Source organism: Poecilia formosa, unplaced genomic scaffold (genome assembly GCF_000485575.1).
Source record: "Poecilia formosa unplaced genomic scaffold, Poecilia_formosa-5.1.2 Scaffold187, whole genome shotgun sequence".
NCBI lineage: Eukaryota > Metazoa > Chordata > Actinopteri > Cyprinodontiformes > Poeciliidae > Poecilia > Poecilia formosa.
In genome coordinates, this window is record NW_006800126.1 from 656,896 (window position 1) to 680,243 (window position 23,348).

The 23,348-nt window shown below is 38.1% G+C and overlaps 1 protein-coding gene across 8 annotated transcripts in view; it reads right to left on the bottom strand.

The window, feature by feature from the left end:
* The window catches only part of nrxn3b (neurexin 3b), a 402,487-nt gene that overhangs the window by 368,607 nt on the left and 10,532 nt on the right, over nt 1-23,348 (bottom strand). For all 8 annotated transcript variants that reach the window (XM_016678683.1, XM_016678682.1, XM_007566141.2 and 5 more), the window contains exons 3-5: nt 18,838-18,855; nt 18,425-18,451; nt 16,452-16,463 (exon numbers count right to left, since the gene is read on the bottom strand). In XM_016678683.1, the coding sequence (XP_016534169.1) occupies nt 16,452-16,463; nt 18,425-18,451; nt 18,838-18,855 (57 nt within the window). The remainder of the gene's footprint in view (nt 1-16,451; nt 16,464-18,424; nt 18,452-18,837; nt 18,856-23,348) is intronic.

Here is a 23,348-nt window from a genome sequence, read left to right on the forward strand (position 1 = left end):
AAGTGTCTATAACTTGCTGAAGGGAGATGTAATTCAAGTCATGTCAGCTTGACGAGGAACCTAAATTGAAAAGTAAGTGACTGCGGTTATGTACAGACTCTACAATATCAGTGAAATATCGCAATTTCAAAGGGCAGCTTGAATCCAAAAGTTTGTGGCTAAACATCATTGAAGTGTCAGTCTTTCATGATCTACATATCTTTAATGTATACTGCCAGTTGTATAGACTTTAAACTGGCCTTAAAGCTACATTTAGTGACTGAGGTGCCAACTATCTTGTGGAGAACTGGGAACATTTTTTAATTGTAAAGAAAGGAAGCAGTCACAGTGTTGGTTAATCATAAGTATGTTCATTGGAAGTTTTATCAATGGTATAATACAGGATTATCCAAACATTGTGCAACATGTTATTTTCCAATAATGAAAACAGCAGCAGGAAATTATGTTATGGAAATCATGAGAGAATCTACAGAAAACACAAATAATAATAATAATAATAATAATAATAATAATAATAATAAACCGATTAATCCAGTTTGTGCTTTATCTTTCAGAAAAAAGGAATACTGTCAATATAATTAAGAAAGAAAAACAGGAACACTCATCAGAAGTAGATGTGCACTCAAACACTCACACCACTCCAAAATCTGGATTTAAACAAAAAAAAAAGTGTAGTATAGCTCAGCATATTTCCATGCAACTGATCAGCCAATTACCGAACTAATCATCACCTCTTGCAGATCCGTCACACTGCGCGAGCGGGAAGCAGCCAACATCAATAGCGCGTGCTAATCCGAGCAACGCACACAAACCCGCATGCACAGGCCTCGCTTAAAGGGAAGAAGATGATCAAACGGGATCAAATGCCTCCGCGCCTCCCTCTCAGGAACCCCGTGAGGCGCTGAGGCAGTGGAGGTTAATGGGTGTGCAGAAGCACTTTGAGATTCACCTATGAGAACATGCAAGCTGAATCCATTATCTACTAAGCTACAGATGTTCTGAAAAATTAGAAAATAAATTAGTGAAATGATGTTATGTTTACTTGGAGCTCGGGGGTGGGTCAGAGTAAGCAGTACGGTGGAACTGAGCACAAATGTGATCTGAAGGAAGGGACGGGGACCGCTACAATCAGAGGAACGGGAAGAGACGGACGAATAGCTACTTTTGCATTTTACATAGAAGATGGAGGCAGGAAAGAAGGAGCCGAAAGAGGCGGATGGGGGAGGGTGACGATGCAAAGGTAGCTGATGAGTGTGTGTGATAAGCTAATAATAGGAATCACAGGGGTGGGTGAGTGACTCATGACTGAAGGTGAAATGGTGACAGGAGAATGAGCAGAAGATGAGGGGGGTATGGCACAAAGGGGAGGACAGAGAGGACAAATCAAAGGTGAACGGAAGTGAAAGGAAGTGGAGAAGAAAAAACTCATACAAGACAAAAGGAGCTGAACTATGGAAAATGAAAAAAAGAAAAGAAAGCAAAACAAACAGAACAGAACACTGGTACATTAGTTGTGACAGCACCAGGGATGAAGCTCACACTGCAGACGGTAAGGTCCTGTTCTTTTTTTCTGGGTGCATGCTTTGCTTTAGCGACAAAGGACTAGTATCAGCAGCTTTCCAATATCATAGTTTGAAAAAGAAAAACATAAAAATCAACCTCTTAAAGGTGGACCTAAGCACAAAGACGGGTCTCAGTTTTATTGACATTTGGTTTAAACCGCAAAGCTACCAACCGTCCATCCATTCATCCATATCCAGTGGTAATTGGATGAGAGGACAGGTCACCAGTAGATACAGACTGTTTCAAAAGTTGGACTAAAAATTTTTACTGTTTCCAGCTAAATCTTATGGAGTCATTTATTTTTCACGGTGTTGTCAGGGGGTTGTGACCCCAGGAAAAGCAACACAATACCTCTGGAAAAATATTGTTCCATTTTCAAGTTTGAAATATTAGAAAATGTTAACCCAAAATCATATTTACCAATGTTAGAAAATTGTAACGTGTATTTATTTCATATGCAAATGCAGAGGTAGGGGTGGGCAATGAATCAATAATATTTATAGTGCAATAGGTGTGTAGATAAAACGTCTAAAAGAATATTCAATTTACAGCATATTCACTGAACTCTGATCCAAAACTGCACAGCATTCTGGGGGATGTAGGCAGAGGAAACGCTTCAGCCACTCAACCTTTCACCACCAGCTAAGCAAGGACAATGGCATCAACTAACTCATTCCCTCTTTGGTTGCCTTTCAGGTTTTGGTGGCAAAACTTGAAAGAGCAGTTTCAGGTTTTGCCACCATACCTTAAAAAAATGTGGATAAAACAGGAAAGGTCATGCCACCAGTCTAAACAATAATTATCTATAGACTGATATAAAACCCTAATTTCATTAAATGTTTTTCAGCCATATGAGGCGATTAAAAAAAAATGGACCAGTTTTTCTAGTCCATTGAATGAAAAGATCCAGTCACATGTGGGCTGACAGCAAGGACATTGCTGAAATTGGATTCTTGCTGAACTGCAGCAATGACAGAGGCAGAGTGCAATGACGGAAAGCAAACACCGTCGTTTGTCCGCTTGAAACGTGCTTACCAAGATGTGCACAAGTGGTTCGAAACAGGAAAACTGTTTAACTTGAAAATTTGATAAAGAGATTTAGTGACCACTCAACAAAAACAGATTAGAGCTAATCAAATAGCCATGAAGCTCAGATCTGATATGCCTGGTGCCATTTTAAAATAAAATGAATTCCTAACTTTGTTAGTTTTACAGGCAAGAGCACTCTGCGACTTTAAACTTCTGCCAAGGCTTGGAAAAAGAAAAGGAAAAAAAAAAGAAGCTGAATCAAGATGAGGATCACGATCAATATCAGAATGTACTTCCTTGGAAGACAAGCCCTGGCATATGTTCTCAAAAAAAAACAGAGGTTCGGCTAAGGTAAAAGCAATGTTTGATTGTGTGTTACAGATTAGGTCAGTTTCTTTTGCAAGCACAGCTTCCAAAATTTATGCAAGAGCAGTTATTTACGCAGACGTAAACAACTAAAAGGTGAATGCAGACAAAACATTCTGAGCTTGTGTGCATAACTGTTTTTTGTTTTCACCTAAGGCAACCCAACACAAAATGGTGGTTCGGTTAGGCCGAGCAACGGCACACACACACACACACACGTCCACACACAGCGAGTTCGGCACTGGGAGCTGATCAACGCTTGATTATCTCCCCTCAACGCAGTACACTCCAAGCAGAACTGAATCAGATGACTTCATTAGCATATAATCTGCATAATGGCTGAGGCAGAACAAGGGCATTTGCCTCCTATGTGGCCTCCACAATGTCCCAGTCTTGACGAGGAGAGGGGCTGTTTGCTATGACTTAGCGTGGCTGGCTTCCGTTTAAACCCATGGCTATTTCAGACATCACAGTTGGCCAGTTAATTGAGGGCAAAACAAATGATGAACATAAATCAAATTCAATTTTCCCTCCGGAGTAAACCGGGGAAGCTTTAACCACAGGTATATCAATTTTTTGCGTTCTTCGTTGAAAATTAACCACAGGGGTATTTCATTTTGCTACACAACTAACACTGAGTGGCTGGGTTTAAATATAATTTTCCTGAACACAATTACCCCCCTTCCTCCCCCCAAAAAAATAAAAAAATAACTATTTTGGTTTTCCTCATTGCATAATCACAAAATGATGACCAGAGCCAATTTAATGTCCTTTGCTAAAAGCCTCCCAAGGATAGAATGTCAGGCAGGATAATAAGAGCTCTTAGAATATTTATTCCATTTATGAGCTAAGCAAAGAAAGTCTGCCCTTGTTCAATATTACAAGAATGAGTTTTTTTCCCCCCCACCTTTTTATTATTTTATGCGCTGCCTTTCCTTCCCTATGTTCAATAAAAGAGGGACCGACAGCAGGTTTCCGCACTTTTTCCCCCCCGATACTCTGGAGGACTGCTGCTATTCATCCATAAGTTTAATATTGTAAAAAGTCAAGAAAAAAATAGTTTTATATCTAAACTATAGCCAATGCATCATTCTGTGTAAGTAAGTCACTTTGCATAGCGCTGGATACATTTCGGTATATGTGACAAGACTGTGAAAGAGTGTGAAAACACGTTGAAATAGACTCGCAACATATGTAAATAACAAAAACAAAACAAAAAAAAAAATTTTAAAAAGGTATGAGCTCAAAAGTTTGGATAAATACATATTAATAATACAGACAAGTTCCCACATGATCAACTCCTGACATTCACTTAATTTTTACAAATTAATTTTTCATGCAATCATCAACAGATTTCAAACTATTTTCAGAGAAAATGCAACACATCTGTATCTGAACTCTTCCCATCTGTCAGGAACTAACAACTTTACAAGCAAACTGAACATGATGGCAGCTACAAAACGCCACTAGATAAATAAAATAAATACAATTTTTAATTGGTGCATCTGCAGCAGTTTAGTTCCATCTTTTCATGAAAACATTAAACCAGAGTTTTTTTGTTGTTCATTTGAACAATAAACGAACACCAAGTGGTAGTTGACAAAATCTGATCAGCAGATAAATCCGCTTATCATAGACCATTTGCAATCAAGTAAAAAGGATTCAATTCAGTTCTAAAATACTTTATTTATCCAAAAGCGAAAAGAAATGTTGTTGTGGCTCATCATCAATGTACCTTTAGAAATGTTGTACATGATGATGCTGTTCCCTGTTGTAAAAACAGCAACAGCTACCGTAGCACATCATAACTGTCCAAAAGTTAAGAATGAACAGAAATCCTACCAGCTGCACAGCATCCAAAACCAGAAGGGAAAAATGCCAGAAAAAGCAATGTTCCAAACAAAATAAAACTAAAAAACATAAAGTAACAAAACAGAACTAACCCAAAAGAGTCGCTCCAACATGAGGCCAAATTTTTAAACTCAAGAATTAATAGTAAGACAAGAATGTCCTCAATTCAAACTCTGGCTACCATGAGGTAGTAAGTTAACTTACAGTGATAGAAAAAGCGTCCATGTCCAGTATTTCAAAAGAAAAGCTATTATGCAGCACCGGGACACAATCACTGTTATCAAAGCTTTGAATCCCAAAGATCTGTCACATATCTTCTGAATTACAGTTGTTCCACATGATTAATTTAAATCTTGTAGGTCAAACAGGCCAAGGTTTCATTAATGGATAAGCTTAGTCTAAGACATAAACTAGAAAACTTAAGTAACTCTCCTAAAATCAATGAAGAAGTTGGTTTACAGTGCAACACACAAACTAAACCCAGTTGTAAAAGTTGTGGATTAACATTGCTTTATTTCTACTACTGAATACTCTAAAAAAAATCTATTCATTATACCCTTTTCCCACTGCAGCATTCTAGCAATAGCATTTCGCTGAACTCTGGTTATTAAAACCCAACATGGCAGCAAATAAAAATAAAAATCCCAACAGCAACAGAAGCCATTAATTACAAAAGGAGACGACGGCGAATAAGTAAATGGAAAGTAGGCGGTGTTCTCCAGCACTGGCCACTGCATTTCTAACCATTCGGCTGCCATGTTTGTTTACTTTCTCCCTGGTGTGAACATCCATGCATGGCTGCAGACATCACATCTACACATGTCACCCCCTTTCGCACAGACTCACTCCCACATATTCCTAAGCCTTCCTGCGCTCACTCGTACTCTCACAATACAGGCCTTGGAGCCACATCTTAACCTACTTCTGCTCAGAAAATCCCACTCAAGGTTTAAGGCACTTCAAAGACAAAGCAGCATTCCTGAAATTCTTGACAAATGCATGTCATTGTTACTTTTTTTTGTCCCCCCCTCCCATTGAATAAGGATGACATTAAAAGAAACGGGATTTACATTTATTTACATTTTCAACACTGTCAGGATGTGCATGTCTAGACATGTCATGCTGCAAGCAAGTCTTACAGTATATCTGTATTTTATGGTTACCCAACCAATAGAAGTATTCTATATCCAGTGAGCTAGATTATTTACCAGTAACAATAATCTTTTAGTGAGGTCATGTAAGTAAGCATAGACAAATATGTTGGCAACATATTTGCATGTTCTCTTCTCTCCCTCTCCCTCTCTCTCCCCCTGCCTGGGTTGCGTAACCACTGACGCACTCATGATCCGTGAAAAAGAGGGAATCAGTTTTGCTCGGTTGATCTCAGAGGTCAGCAGCTCTGAGTGAGATTGGAGGAGAAGAGTATAGATTATAGCAGGCCACATAAAGTGCAAAAAAAGAAAAAAAAGTGTTGTATTGTCAATAAGCAGACTTTACTGAGGGTAAGAATGTGCATTGACACCGTTTTCTGAATCCCCAACCTTAATGTTCCCACATACTTCGTCCGAAGCCAAACAGTTGACACATGATCACGTAGTTTCTGCTTAAGTATTCGTAAAGCCAACACCTGCCAGGGTTCCCACTTCCTCTCTGCGTCCTCCATATTGTTTCTATGAAACGATTTGAAGTTTGCGGGCACCTTTAGCCTAGAGAGGTAGAAACTCCTTTGGCGTAAAGAGACTATTTTTATTTGTTCTCCCCTGGTTACTTCCTGATATCTCTACATTTCTTGAAGTTAATTAACCATTTCATATAAATTCCGACAGCAAATATCTGCTCCAGCGAACTCAATTTCAAAACATTCATACTTTAAATCAGGTTTGTTGTTGCCTCCATTTTTATTTGGAGGTTCATGTTATCTTCTGGCCTCAGTAAGAAAGAAAGGCAAGGTCTGCAAGCGTAAATCATGAATATAGAAGAGTCTCAATATCATATTCTCTGAAATCCTTTTGGAACAATCAATCACATCAATCTGATCGGTGTTCATATTTTTTTTTAGAAACTTTGAAATACAGGACTGTAGCAAGGTCTTAGAATGATTAGTAAGAGAGGGTAAAGCTAAACTAGTAGGTTTAGTATTTAGAGAGTTAAAACCTTTTATCAATCTAAACATGTTCTGCATACTGTTTTTGTAATATCCACTTGCCTCTCTACCATCTCAGTCCAGTCTTCCTATTTTTACCCAACACAAACAATGACTTTACTTCCCCACAGCTATTTTTCACCAGCAATGTTATTCATGAAGAACTCCAGAAAGTCATCGGTTTCTGTAATAGTTAGATCTGCTAGCGCCAATAACCACTGAAACATTCAAAGTCACTGAAATCCCCTTTGTTCAACATACTTCCAGGGTATGTGGCCAACTTTACCAACTTAAAGTCTGAACTTTACCAAGTTGTTATAAATACAACTAACATGCAAAGTATAAACTTTGTCTTTTGTCTTGTTTTATTTGCACAAAATGAGCTAAATCAATGCCAAAACAGTAGAGATATCTTTTTTGAAAATGCTCTCTTCTCATCAATACCTGGGTACCAGAGTTACTCAAGACATGCAATTCATTGCAAGATTTTCAAAGTATTTGCTAACAGCAGCAAATCCATAATCTCACACAAACATAAGTAGAGGTTTACCAACATCTGAAGACATCTCTCCAACAGTATTCTCTCTTTACCCCCCAGTCCATGAATTTTCACCATGTGATTCCTCAGCCCTGATAAACACATACTCAAGCGTTACAACACAAAAAGACAAATTATTCTCTTTTAGACACTCTGGTCGATTATGTGCTCGTTGGCACCGTGGTACTGTTCTGAAAATGGCAGACATTAAACTCACCCTCACGCTGCATTTCGACACGCATCAATGTTTTATTATATTTCACCGTTGAATCTTTTGGACTTGGTACTCATCAACACTACAAAAGCTCCAGTTTTGGCATTTCATCTATTGGCTTTTCAACAGCACAAAACTGCAAAGTGTAGGGAGTAAAACTACACATTTTACAGCAAAAAAACAACAACAACTTCAATGCAGGTCCATTTTAACACCCATCTGCATTTTTAAATGGCATAATAAATATTTTATGTTCTTTGCTAACTCCTTCATGTTTTATCACATTAAAATAACTTTCAATGTACTTTCACTTGATTTCATGGGTCAGACCAACACAAAGTTGTCTATAATGGTCAATAAAAAATTATGTAAATTCTTTTACAGGTAAAAATCTGAGTATAGTATTTGCTTTCAGTGGCTCTGAATCAGCACCACTGTCGGCGTTGACATTTTTTCACCAATGGCATTTGGTTTATAGGGTCATGATTCAACTCTCAAACAATTTTCGATTCAGAAACCAATTTTTCAATTCAGTGCAGAGATTCAGTTTAAATTTTGTGACTAACAGGAGTGTGAACAAATAAAATATTTATTTAAAACAATAATATAAAAGTTTATATTTACACAAAAATAGGTTTGTGCATTTAATTCTGTAACTTAAATTGTCAGTGTTGGGTTAGCTTAACAGTGTGGCTTCTTCTTAAATAAAAAAATATCAGAGTTATTCAAAATATATGCGGTGGCCGAGTGAATGCTTAATATACTTGCAATATACTTGCAATAAGGAGCGGCAAAGACACACAACTTAAACATGTTTTAAAATAAGTTTTTTAAACATTTTGCATCTGATTCATAATTCCCAGGACTAGAATTTGTGATTTTCAATAGAATTTATTTTTCTAATGACTTTAACTTTGTCAGTTTTTCATTAATGTTAATTTTGTGGAGTACACAACTCACAGTTGTTCTCACAAATGCTTGCAGCTGCACCTTTCAGCAGGTCTTCCAGAGTTATCTTGGGCTTTTCCTTCCCTACAAAGTAACCTAACACCATCAGTGCATGAACGGGTGAATGACTGATTGGAGTCTTTGGACTTGATAAAGCTCTATACAAGTACAGGCCATTTATTCTTGGCCTGTCAATTTAGGTGGACTGTCATTTTTGCAACCCTTTCCATTTTCAGATGATTGATTGAACAGTGCTTCATAAGATGGTCAAAGCTTGGGAGATTGTTTTATAATATAACCTTGCTTGAAACATATCCACATCTTTATTCAGTATCTTGTTTCCTGTGAACAGCAGGATTCATGCTGAAATTAAATTACACAGGAGTATCAGAGAAAAGGAACACCATGCTTCTTAGATTTTCATTTGTGAAACTGTCAAAAAAACATGAATCCCTTTTGTTCCACTTCACAATTAAGCAGTAGTACTTTGTGTTGGTCTGTCTCATAAAATCTAAATCTACATGTGGTTGCAAGATGACCAGGAGCTAGAAAACTTCAACTGTTACTGAAACAAATCTGTATAAACAACGCTGAAACAGTTTAACAACCAAGATCCCAAGATCAGTAAGCTGTCAGAAAGTCTCTGACAAAGTTCTATCTAAGTCTATCAAACCAACCAAAAGCTGTGAACAGTGTGGACCGAGCTGTTCACATATCCCCTTGAAGCATGCCAGTATCTCTGGACAGGCAGTGAGCATTCCTTTCTTGAGCCTGACTGTGATGTGAGCCTCATGATGTCCACAGAGCTTTGAACTGGAGAGAGAAGAAAGAGGACGGAGGAGGAGAGAGTAAGGGAGGAAGGCTACTGCAGCATGAATCCTGAGGCAGACAGAGATGAATAGTCGAAGGAGTCAGAGAAGGGGTGACGGCAAGGAAGAGAATATATTCTATGCAGAAAAACGGAGGAAGGGAGGAGAGGGAACGGAATAAGTGCCACGGAGGCAGAAAGCAAAAATTGTGTCTGCGAGAACTTTGTGGCAAGACTTTGAGGAGCTAATTAGGAAGAGTGTCTCCAGAAGTGGTGAGTAAGTCCTCAAGTACTGAGCTTTCATGCAGATATACTACTCTTGGACTGAACTACTTCTTCCCTACCTGTATATCTCGCCCTTACCATTACCTGAAGTGGACCACAGAAAATGTGGCAATGCAGTACTTCTCCCCTCTTCATACAGTTTCATTACATTTCTCGGGCATGTACAGCACAAAGAAGTCAGCGTGGCAAAACGGAAACAAACATAACATTAAGGTTTGGTAATGTAGCAGTAGTTTTACTTGCTTCTGAGTAAAATTCAATTGGGGTTTGTTATCACCCTCACCACATGGGAAGGCAAAGTATAAGAGGAGAAATCTCGCACTGTAAAAATGTTGGACTTTACATTTTCTGGATAACTGAGCGTTTGTTACTCACAACATAGATCATGTTTCTCTGATTTGAGGAAAGCCATGACAGAATGCTGTCAGTGGGACCTGCAGACTGCCTTCTAGTCTCAGCTCTGACATTTGAGTTAAGTTGTTACAGGCTGATGAACACCATCTAAATGTACAGGAGGACATGCTTTACTTTAACACGGGGAGAAAACTAGTAATGTTTTAAGCAACAGTCTTTAATACGGAACTATGGCTGAACTGTTTAAGTTTAGGTTTTTGGAGAAATTGCAACCCATCTCCTTTACGCAAATAAAAAAGCTAAGACCCAATAATAATAAAATTTCTTAATCCGATACAACCTAATGCAGACACTTCACTTATCTCCCCATACTGAATGCCTGTAGCGTGTACACGAAGTGCGCGTTCAGCTAAAGAGCCCATCGACTCTTTCACCTTTCACTTAAAATTAAACAAATACACACCTAACAACTACAAAACGCTCCTGCAGTCAGCAGACAAGTTGTGACCAGCACAATTTGTACATTGTGTTCGTTACAACTCAATATTATGGTGATATTTGTTTCTCTAATCATGCTAGACGCTAAAGGCAGCTCGTTAATTTCAAGACGGCATTATCTTTACCTTGCGTTGAATTTATGCGTCGCCTTCTCTCGCTGCCACTGTCCGTAAGCATGTTTTGCCAGTAAGGCAACATTCTTCCTACAAGTTGCCGTCTGTTTTCCTGTCTTCTTACGGTAGCCGAAGTATTCAGACATGGCGAATTTTTTTCCACGCGAGCGGTTCAGGGGACTTTGAACTTGCAGAACAAAGGGGCGGGGGTGCGCGCGGATCACGTGACCGGTGGCATTTGATCTGCACTTTATCTTTGACCGTTACAAAATTAAAAAATAAAACACTCATACCGAAAAAACGATATAAAGGAAAATTCTAACGATTTGAAACTTTTTTTTTTCATATCGCGGTATTATATTTACAGCCCATGTTAAGCGGTGCGGTTCTGAGTTTCCTTGAAAGAATTAATTAGTACAGATTTCGGTTATAATCTGTTATTTTTGTAATAAAAATGTTTTACTGTCCAAAGATTAAATCCAATAAATGAGAATAGATACAAAAAATAATTTGAGGAGTGAAATCTGAGGAGTTTTGTTCCAATTCATTCTTTGTGCTGTACATGGAATTAAACATGAACTGATATCAAAAGGTTTTAATGCATGAGTGCCTTTTAGAACACTAAATCTGAGGAAGTTATAGATTTTCAGCAAGTCTGGACTGCATCTGATCACCTCTAATTCAAAAACTGATATACTCACATTTCAACTTATGGAATCCTTATTCTATTTGTGAAAACACTAAAAGGAAGCATTTTAGTTTTATTTTTTTAGTCAGTATCATCATGTTAGAGTTAAGTATAAAAACAGCAATTGACTAGTCATATATAACAAACACTATTTTTTTTAAAACAGCGTGTAATTTGTGATACCTTAATTCTTGAAAGGAAGAAAACCCTAGCTTCCCCCTGAAGAAAATAGCTAAAATCTTGTTCACATTAAACCCATCAGCTGAATTTACGTAACACCTCTAATGCGTGGTGGTACGGAGGCAGCTGGTCAGAATTCCAACTTGTGCCGAGACCTTGAGAACATTACCTTGTCACATCACATCAAAGCCTCGCAGAACGAAGGTGGCCACAGGCGGCACAGGTGAGGTGCTTCCAAGATCTTAGCACATCTGACACTTGTATTGTCAGATCTTCAGATTGCATTAGAATGAAAATATTCACATTCCTCTATAGTATTTCCTATTGATATTCCACATCTACACTCCTAAGAGTAAATTAAAGTAAACACCTTTTTTTTAAAATGTTAAATAATAAACAAATGTATGCATTGTTTAGAACAAAACAGAAAACATAGGAAGCCAGTAAAATGCATGATAAAATGAGAAATGTTTGGGAATCTTTGTACACATTCATGACATTTGACGGTCATGTTGATTACACAGATCGGTTATGTTCTTTTCTCTTTGCTGAGAGCAAAGTTTTGTTATTCAGCAGAACAAAATTTGACAACACTCTTCATAAATGCTATACTAATTGTAGTTCGACGAAGGCGGACAAAAGTGCGCGTTATTGTGCCTTCTGTTGGCTAAGTGGTTTTCCTCTAACAAGGTGATTGATCTGATTACCCTCTGCCAACATGGAAAGCCATTTAGTTTTAGAAAGAAAATTGACAACCAGAATAAAGATGGGGTTCACTGCCCACCTGAATCTTTGCAAACAGCTCTTAGAAAATAGATTTCAGAAGCATCTAGAGTGGAAACCATTTTCTATTGAGGCGAGTCAACCATTTGTTCAGGTTAGAATGACAAATAATTTTAATTCAGGACATAAAAAAGAAAAAAACAGTGAAACATCTAAGTTTTTTTTTTCTTTTGATACACTCAATTCTGTCATAAAAAATGCTGGATTTAAAATAAGAGTGTTTTGGAAGTATTGCAATTAAGAGTCTCTGTTGTCTATTGAACATAGACTGCAGAACTGTGCAATACTGGCTGCTCTCTCAAAACACACAATATGATGCCTCCTATACTTCTTCAGTCTTGACGGAAGGGCCTTTTAGCACCCAAGTTACAATATACAAATAAAATCAAAACAGATTCTCTTCATAAACTGTTGAAGATCTTGATATGGTGTGTAAAAAAAAAATAAAAAATTTCTTGTAATAAAAAAAAACTGCAACATGTTTTGATTTGCCATGAAGTACCTCTATCCCACAATGACCTAATGATAAAAGATCTTACTGTATTTATATAATCTGATTAAGAATAAGGCAGCTCATAAATGTTACTAACTGGTACTTACGTCCTCTACATGTATTTCACTTGTGTATTCTTTTTTCAGTTTCATGCATCTCCTCCCCACCAGAATTTATTGGTAGAAAATGGTCAATTTGTACATGAGAATGCATCTCAAATAGAGTTGCATAATCAGGAAATACATACAAAAATAGCCCTGAAGGCAACAACAGGAGGCTTTAGCATGATGTGATGCTAACTGGACCAATGCTGGTAACTGGAGCAAAGTCCCTGGTTTGCTGCCATGGCTTATAAAAAGTTTTCTATATCGGCAAACTATACATTGAAGAAAGCTGCATCTCAGGGCCAAAAACAATGGGGTCCTCTTTCACTGCAGCAGACTAAACCTTTCTCCTAAGATGGCTCATGGCCAGTTTGGAGAATGGGGCCCAGATTTTAGACCAGGGATGACAAGGTGCCCCATATTTTCTGTAAGAAATATGTGTCCTCAAAGAAACAGGTGAAGTTCTTGCATAGCCTCTTCATCTAGTTATATATATTTTTCTTGCCTCTTTTGACCTTCTGTCTCAATCTGTGTCTGTATTTCACTTTTAATTCCTGTCCCCAACTCTCTCAGTAATTGTTCTCTCTGACTACTGTGCCATTTATAGTACTTACACACAACAGAGACATTAATCTAATTGGACAGAGAGCAAAGCACACCCCCAGCAACCCCTCCACCCCCCCTTTTTTTTAAATGTCTCATTTTAGACCCAATCAAAGGTCCTGTAATTAATTCAAATTCCCATTTTATGGATCAGTCATATTTTGTACTCTGCATTCTATTCAAGGGTTATTGAAGGTTTAATAAAGATGAAGGGGAATCATTAACATCGACACCTAGGATTCACTTAGAGTCCCATTGCTGTTGGATTGAATTTGCATGTCCTTGGACAGCTGCAGGAAACTGGAGCACACGGAGGAAACCCCCATGGACCCGCACTGTGAAAGAAGTGAAACCACGTAATAAACCTGGGACCTTGTTGACATGTTATGCAATAAAACTAATGACTGAACCGCTGTGCGACTGCTCACTACAAACGATCAGCATGTTGCTACCTAATATGCTGATGTGAGACAAGTGTAGGGGCGTCTATTTTGGTTCTAACCCAGTTTCTTTTATTATTTAAACCTGACGTGAAGACAATACAGTTAGCTCAGGGAGATTCAGTGAAAATCTGCAAAGAATGTGTTACTATTTTCTGACTTTGACTGTGTGTAATGTAACAAGGAGCTATTATAGGGAAGTGCAACTTTGCATTTTGTATGCTAATTGAATTGAATTTACAAAGTAAGCCAATAACAAAAGCAATATAATGATTTATGTATAGTGAATCAAAATCTTTGTGCTTAGCTTAAAAAATGGTGAGTGTTGTTAGTTTTCATTCATATAAAGAGTAAAAAACAAAACATTCCTCAGTATTGCACGTGCAGATCATTGGCTGGAGTCAATCAAGGGCAGAGTGCATTTTCTGGTAACTTGACTGGTGGTGTGTAGGGTACATTTTTGGGCTACTTTAATATAATGAGGTCAAAAAAGTAGAAGGAAAAAAAATGAAAATTGATGAGAATAATGCCAGAAATGTTCAGAAGATCAAGTGTGTAACCCCTTTTGTAGACGGGACCTTGAACACATCAAAAAAATGTAAAAATACATAGTCCAAGGTGAACAGAAATTGAAAAACTGGTGGAGTGTATCACGATACGTGGAGAAGTCGGGATAGCTGCTCAGAAAGCTCAGACTTGAAGGTGGCAGGAACTTTTTGGAAACTTTTTTCAAGGATAATCAGAAGCGAAAGTGATTCAACAAAATCAAAACACAGACTTTCCAGAAAGGTGATATTGTGTGGGGTTTTGAACTGATTTACAAGTAAAACTCAAATCCTTTCATGCATACACATCATTTTTTTCTAAAGCAGAGTAAGCATTTGGCTGTATGGATGAAATGTAGCTAGCATGAAATGTATAGCCAAAGGCTTACTCTAAGTTTCTAAGTTAGCTTTTCCAGCTAGCTAACTGTTATCTAGAAACTCTATGTTATCAGCTCCAAACAAAAAGTTTTTTTTATATATATATAAAACAACACACATATTTAGGGTTTGAGATTTTGGTTAAGATTCAGTTTGTTACAAATTTTTACATGGTTAAACAAAACCAGCTTTAGTTTTTATAGTTGCCTTGTGAACAGCCTCGCTTTTTAAAGTGGTCTAGCTATTTCAATATGATCTGGAATGCTGCTGGGCTACCACGTCTTATTAGAAATGGGTCTCCAGTCCGAAATTTTTAATGTTGATTTTGTGAAAATTTCTGATACAAATAGAAAAGCCTAATGTATGCTGACAAAGTTTGGGCAAACAGAGCCTAAACTGAAAGAAACGCTTAATTTTCACCTCCTCAGGTTGATCCTCAGGTTTGCCTTCATATTGGCTGAGGTTTTGTAATTTATATATGAAAGGCTTTTTTTTTTTTCAAAGAAAATGCAATATTCAGAACAGTCAGGAAAACACTCCTTCTGGACCAAACAACAGGAACTCCCACTAATTAACATGTCAGACTGACTGTCACATTTTAGAACAAAGCAGCTTAAATTACAAGACAAGCAGAAAGCCGTTTCCTTCTTTGATAAAATGTAATTAAACCGTTGCGTCGTCACAAAGCAAACTATGTAAACCTGTGTGATTCACCTTAAAATCAGGCATACCTACATAATGGTTCGGTATGCTGGAAGTGTGAACAGGTGCAGTGGCGGTAAACATCAGGTTTAAAAATAAGCATCTGTCCACCCACTACTCCTGCTCATCAGAGAAACAGAGCTTTCTTTAAAACGAACAAGCCGAGGTTGGCATGTACGCACACGCAGGTTTTAAACAGCGTTGTGTGCGTCCTGTTGCCGCACACAACGCGGCAACAGGACGCATACGGCATGGTGGTGACAAAAGAATAATGGGGGAACCTATGCACAGCTGCAAACCACAATGACTGCTACAACGGCCCAATTTAAATGACTGTCAGATCAAATTCAGAAGTCATTTTTTCTCCAACGCGCACGCAACGTATGAATGAACGTTAAATCTGCATGCACACGCTCCATTATTAATATCTAGTGTTTGGAATCCATTAGACATTCCAGTCCAGAGCTCACTCTCATCATTGTACATTGCAATTTGGTATTTATGAGGGAAAATCATTTAGTCTCAAGCACCGACTCTGCATTTCTGCCATCTGCAAGCAAACGTCTTCAGTCACTCAGTGCAACAGTAGATGTGAGCCCTCATTAACTGGAAAACAGCAGCTCCCTTGATTTTACTTTTTCCTCAAGAAAAAAAAGACAGATCTACATGGGAGCATGTGACTTCATTTAATGAACAGACATCATGAATGATTAACGAGGGGCTAGCACAAATTTAACAGAGAGATGAAGTAACACACGCAAACACACACGGTTCTCATATCTCACATGAAAGAGCTGTAAGAAAAAAAAAACAATGTTGCTGTACCTTTGTTTCTACCTACAGATTTTGAAGAAAGAATCCATGGAGGTTAAAGTAGGAAGAGAGATCCCAGGAAGAGCACAAGAGAGAGAGAGAGAGAGAGAGAGACAATAAAAAGCAGGGTTTAGCTCTCGTGTTAATCCTGTACACTGCCAAACAATGCTTGCATGCAAAAGGGTTGATGACAATCATGCAAATGGGAAAGAAGAGGAAAAAACATGCATGGATAGCGCACACAAACATGTCAGAGTTTTACTATTTCTTTTATACATATTTATTTATATGTATTCTTTGCATAAAGCCTAGTTGCCACATTGTGCCAACTGGGTCTGGGCCAGTAAGATATTACTACAGTAATAGTCCATCCATAATATTGATATTGATAAAATGTGTTCATGTGTCCTTAATAAAGCACCTCTAACACTAAGAGGTAACTTAGCTGCTTTGGTTTGACCAGAGGTCATGATCATAATCCTTAATTTTTTATTTAGTCATCCAAACCAGCTGAGGATCAGAGCTCAAATGAATAGGAACAGTAAGTTTTCAGGTAAAAAAAATGTAAGTAAGTTCAATTAAAGAAAAGTCAGGCTATGTATCTCCATAAATAAGCTTCATTGATATGAAATTTTTTTGCATAGGGACACAAAATGTAAGTGAGAAGGGACAAAATAGCAATCTGTAGCCTATCATTTGCTAAAGGGGGGGGGGGTTTGGGAAACTAAGAACTTCCTTTAAGCCAGCTGACTGGCAATGCGCAGCATCAGGTAGAGCGCACGGGAACTTTGTATTAATCTGTGTTCCACCAGTTGGAAAGAACTTCTGTCTTTCTACAAAGAGTTTAAATCGCAGAAATGTTTTCATAGATATTTTTAGCAGTCTTGAAATTATAGCTTTTTTTTGTTGCTTTTATTAGCAGTCTTGAAAAAAATTAACCATTGTTTATCCTTCAGACCCCTGGGGATGTTATTTCCGCACAAGAAAATGGAAAATCTGTTTTAAGAAATAACCTCAAAAAAGCTAAAAATATAACATGGTAGCATAATAGGTTTAATTGGATGCAATTCCATAAAAGCATCTTTTTTAAAACCACAATCATCATTGCGTTCTGCATGCAAGGAACATTAGATTTTGAGGTTGTAATGGCGAAATGCCTTCAACTTTCCCCACTTGGAGTTTTAACTTCTATTGACCTTCTCATGAAACTTATGTCCAAAACTTTCAACTTTTATTGATTTAACCAATCATTTGCTGACAATAAAAGCTGTTTGTTTTTTCTCTATCCTTTTTTTTTAAAGACAAACTTCAAAACCCCAAGTCGTGTTTAACCTCTGTTTTGAAATCCCCTTGACGGAGTTATTTAAAGTACTTTGTACTATTTACAGAAGTGGTGATTATAAAGTTTGACAAGCTCTGCTCCAGATGAAACACTCATCCTTTGGCGACTCCAGTAGGAGGTACTTTAAGTTTACATATTAAGCAGCAGATTGGTCAAACAGAATATAAAACCCCTGTAAACAGCAACACTCGTTTCACTTTATACTTGCCGCTGACACATCTTATTCTGTATGTGCCATCAATATGAATTTTCGGCCGAGTGTAAACCGTGCCCTCAAATTACAGTCATTTTCTTTCTTCCTCCCCAAAAACTCTGGACCGTGTCAGTGCACATTTGCTGTGGAACTGAGACAATTACACAGTTATGTAGTACAAAGAAAGAGAGATACAGATGGAGGTGAGACGTAGGACATGCCATGGAGTCATGCAGCTCCTCCTTAGCAACACACACACTCTAAAACACACGCAAACGTCCCCCACCACTTCTCTGCAGTTGCGGTGGGTGACGTCCAGCACAAAAAATGTGCACCGACAGGTAGGAGGCACTCAGAGTAAATCCCTCCCACCCCCCCAAAACTAAGCCAGCAGGTGAGTGAAGGAAAAACGATGGAGATCTTGACTAAAACACAAAAAGAAGAGAGTACCTTGGTCTGCCTTCAGGTGTGCGAGTTCTTGAAGAGAGAAAAAAACCAAACAGACGGGGTACAGAGAGAGAAAAGTCAGCACACCAATACGACACTTATATTGCCACTAAGCATGCTTTGCATGACAGCAAACCATGACTACCACACAAATATCAAAGCTTTGCAAAAAAGTGCATCTGAAAGCTTTTTTTCTTTTTTCAGTCAAAGCGCAGAAATGACTAACTGTGGCAGCACTTTACATGAGGTAGCTGTAGAAGTCGTTTACTACATACTTTGGCATTTCGCTTGCTGTTTTTCTGGGATTTTTTTTTTCGCTCGCCTTTACAGGTAAGCACATAAATAATTAAGAGAGCACAACATGAACTGTTACTATTTTTCAGCTGAAGTTCTGACTAATTCCTCTTGAGACTCACCTGGTTTTCTCTGGACTGCTGCGTGGTTGTCGCAAGGAAAAACAGGAGAGAAAGGCAGAGAGAAGCGTTGCGTTAGCGTCACACTACAGCTGGGTTTGCATGTGGATCTAACATGCAAAACATACCACACTTCTTATCACTGGAACATCATGTAAGGAGCAAAGATGTGCGCCTTGACATGCCCGATTTAATTAGCTACTTTCATTAAAAACCCTGTAAAGAGAAACACCAACATTTTCATCTGTCCCGTCTGCTCAGGGAGCCAGATTCACATTAGTTTCTGTATAAAGCTTTTCACATTTGATGCGATCGCACTGTAATATTTCACATCTTGTATCGCACAGATTCCCGCACACCCTTGAAAGGAAACATAAATCCATGCTCTTGAGGATTTATGGAGTTGTGAGGTTTGTGGATCTCAAGATGCCCGTTTTCAGACCCATGTTGTGTTTTTGCCTCCGCTTTAACATTTCCACCTTCACTCCAATGTTTGTGGTTTCATAATTTGTGCCAACTTTGTAGTTTCTCAGAGGAATGCTCACTTGTACGATACATATTGTTGTAGACTGAACGGTATTTTAACAGCAAGACAAAAAAAAAAAGCATAAGGCCTCTTTGCTCATGGCCAAAATGCTCAGCAGGGTCTGACCTGAGGATGACATCGGTCGCACATCCCAGCATGAATCAGGGACTGAACCACTGAGTCAATTCAGCATCTGGCAAGTTATTTTTATACATTTATTCCTGCTGCAGTTTCAGAATCAATGGTCTGTTCAGGTAGTTGTCGTCTGAGCACGTGAGATCCGGAAGGAGAAAATGACAGAAGTCAAGTTATGCACATTGTAAGTCAAAAATTTACACCCAGTTGTCCTTGGCGTGAATGTCGAAGAATATCAATGTATTGTATTTTCCAGTCTATGAGTCGCACCTGCCAAAAAAATGCACTGTGAAGAAGGAAAAAACATCTATGTCACATTTATTTCGAAATGATCAAATGTGAAGGGGACATCGTCTATTTTGATAGTATTTTGACAGTGATGGCATATTCTGTTGCTTTTCCGTAAACTCATGGAAACTGTCAACCTAGACTTGGAAGTATGCTGACAGTTAGGGACACACCAATGTCTGTGTTCTAAATCAGGACCATCTTCCAGTGAGGTGCGCAGCAGAGCGGAGACGCATGCTGTGTAAACCTGGGGTGATAGAGAGGTGGTTCCGTTGCATGAAGCAATAACACCATGAAGACCCAAATCCAAAGTCATCTTTATTCATCTCTGTAGCAACTACCAGGGCATGGAAACCTAAGTACTACTTCCATTGGCAAACTGTTCTTCAAGGACCCAACTATAAATTTGTTCCTCCAGTTCTGGCAATCCTCCTTTGAGAGTTTTCCTCTCAGCTGCTGACGGTAATGTTCAAGCCTTGGCTCCTGTCTGTCAGCACAAATTAACCTTTACCACACCAGTCAAAAAATGCTTAACGAAGAGAAAAAATAACATACGCAAGGCATAGGACAAGTCAAGCGATGAAAAAAAGTCTTCTACAGTAGTCTTCCATAATAACCCATCTACTTTATGCATTTCACCTTTACCCACTGGCAGAATCTGACTATTCCTGGAAGGTGGAGACTTTAGGTTTGAAAGCCTCACCTACGCAACTACAAGTAGTAGTGCTTAAAAGGTGTGCATTCATTTCACCTTCACCACCCGTTTCAGTCAACTGAAGATCTAAATTTTGCATCACTGTGAAAAATAACACTGGTTTTCCAGGATCTTCCAGTGTATGATTGTGAAATGTGAACACAGGTGGGCATCAATTAACCCAATTTACACATCAAATCTGGTTTTGGAAAGAAAACAGAAGGTTGACATTAATCTTATGGAACAGTTCTGCCTTTAAACTTACTAAAAAATTATTGACTGTTTAAATGTCGGGTCGTCACCAAGAAACCAATCAGTTTCGATAATCCCTACCAGTTCTGATCGCTGAACTGGTCAAAGAACCAGTCAGAATTGTGTCAGGTTCTCTGACACAATCAGGTTCTTGTGCGCTTAATGTGCGGTGACACATTATTTGGAACGTTACTTGGAATACATCTATAATAGAGCCTTTATATGTAGTTTTGTCTCTGTGTATATTAGACAAAATTCACAGTAAAATTCATCCAATACATTTGGATGACATTGAGAAAGGAAAAAAGAAGGACAAACCTTGAGAAAGGAGGATGTGAGGAGTGGGGGATTGTCCAGCTGATGGACAGCAGTGCTGTTCAAACTCAAGAACTACCAGCTTTTGAAGCAGCGAAATGACGTGCCTGACTCAGCAGGTACGCGTTTTCCTTCTGACATGGCGGATGCTTTCACCTATAAATATGCACATACTGCTCGCTTGTTAAATTGCCAACTTTTCTATGTAGATTAAAACCTCTCTCTTGATGCGGCAGCACTGAGAAGAAGCCAATGTGCTGCGGAGGACATGTGGTCCAGGCGTAATCCCCTGCTCTATTTTACCAGCAGCTTCGCCACTCAAATCCAAGCATAATTTTCAGCTCGGGCGCTACACACAAATGCCCTCTGCACTGGAATCAGGCAAGTCCCTGCGGCATTTTTTTTTTTTCCCGCCCTGACCTACTTTTATAGTAAGATTATTGCAACTGTCATTTTTTCCATGTCTGTTTATTAATCCCCAGACCTAAGCCCAAAGGCACTATTTCAGCACTTACTTAACAGTTTAGGGTTTTTTTTTTGGTCTTCAATTATAGGCCCTTCTGTCAAGTCACTGCATAGTGTTTTTTTTTTTTTTAAACATATGCAGCCCTAAGTGCTTCATGCAAGGTGTGGATTTCTGAGAAATATGAGAAAAGGTGATCACATCTGTGTTATGCAGGCCAGTGTAGCTCTTACCAGCTTTGACCTTATGCAGCTCTTCTTGTAATGGAAAACCTCAAAGGTATTCAGAGCTTTCAAAGTGCTGTGAACAAGAAGTTAACTACTCAAAATCAGGTTGAATTACCAGGTGGGTTGTATATCTATAAGGCATTACATTTGGGTTAAATTTGAAAACAAAGAAAAAAAAAATTGTCTGTGCATTTCAAACAAAATCATACCCCTTAGCTTTCACTTTTTGTCATGCGAGAACCCAAAATTCCCAAGTGTTTTATTCTGATTTTGAAAAAGACTGCCATATTTAGAGTGTAATTAGGAAGAGAAGGATAATATCATGTTATTCTTTTTTTATTATTTGCAAATAAAATTCTGAAATGTACGGGTGTGCAGTTCACAGAGTCTTCACTGTTTTGTCTTTATCAACTTTGCACATTGAGAGACCAAAGTTTCATTTTTTTATTTTATTCTTTTTCTTTTAATATTTTTTTAAAATATCAGCATTATGTTGCCATGTTTAACAGTGTGGAAGGTGTATCCACAGGAATTTTATTGTTTTAGTTTTCATCCATACTGTTTTTTTTTGTTTTTGATATTAGCCAAAATGTTCGATTTTGGTCTCTTCTGACCAGAGAGCATTTCTCCAGGTTTGCTGTTCAACCAACATCGTGGCAGACTGGTATTGAACTATTGTTATTTTTTTATTTTAGGTCATAGTGAAAATTACATTTTACTTTAATGTCAACCCTATTAATGATGTTTATGGCAGAGAGGTTGTCGTTTGTACCTCTCTATCGATACAATATGGCAGTTCATCCACCTAGTTCACATGGTTAGTGGTAAATAATAACTAGTTAAAGCTCTGCTATATTGTGTCAAACATTGCATAGCAGTTCGTGTTGCTATTTTTTACCAATGCTGTTATACTTGCTACACTATAGGAGAAAGATTTCTATTTCTTTCCACTCATAATTATCCATTATTTTGTACTGGTTTATAATAAGATATACAGAAGTTTAAAGAGAGGGTACTATGTATTTTCAAAGCATGTTACTTTTAGTTGTTATAAAAATTCTGTATATCTTAAAAATAAGAAATATGACTTTATAATTCTACAGCTTTAAATTGGGCCTCTGTCTCTTTAAGAAGCCCCTACTCTTTCCGACCCTCCATCTTCAGCACATCTTTTGTGGAAATTGGCGGCGCTTTGAGGGAGCAACCGCTGAGGCTCTGCCAACTGGTTGCCATGAGAGATTAAACGATTCCTCAAACATCCATGAAAAATATCAAAGCAACACCCCAGGTATGTTTTTGATAAATGAGCAACATTATAACATGATTTACAGTTTTAAAAAAGTTGATTTTATATATTACCTCCCCTCCGTTTTAAGAGTGCAGCATGACAAAATGTGAAAAGTTAATTTGAGAAGCAAAACACTGAAAAAATGGTGAATTTGTCTGTCAAACATTGTAAATCAATGACAGACGATAATCACTTAAGGAGAGACATCCTGACCCAACTGGAAGAAACACTAAAAATAAATAAAAAAATAAATAAATAAATAAAAGGTGTTCTGTGACCATGTCGACTAGTTTGGGGGAAAATATCTTATCTTTCTTCATGGGAAC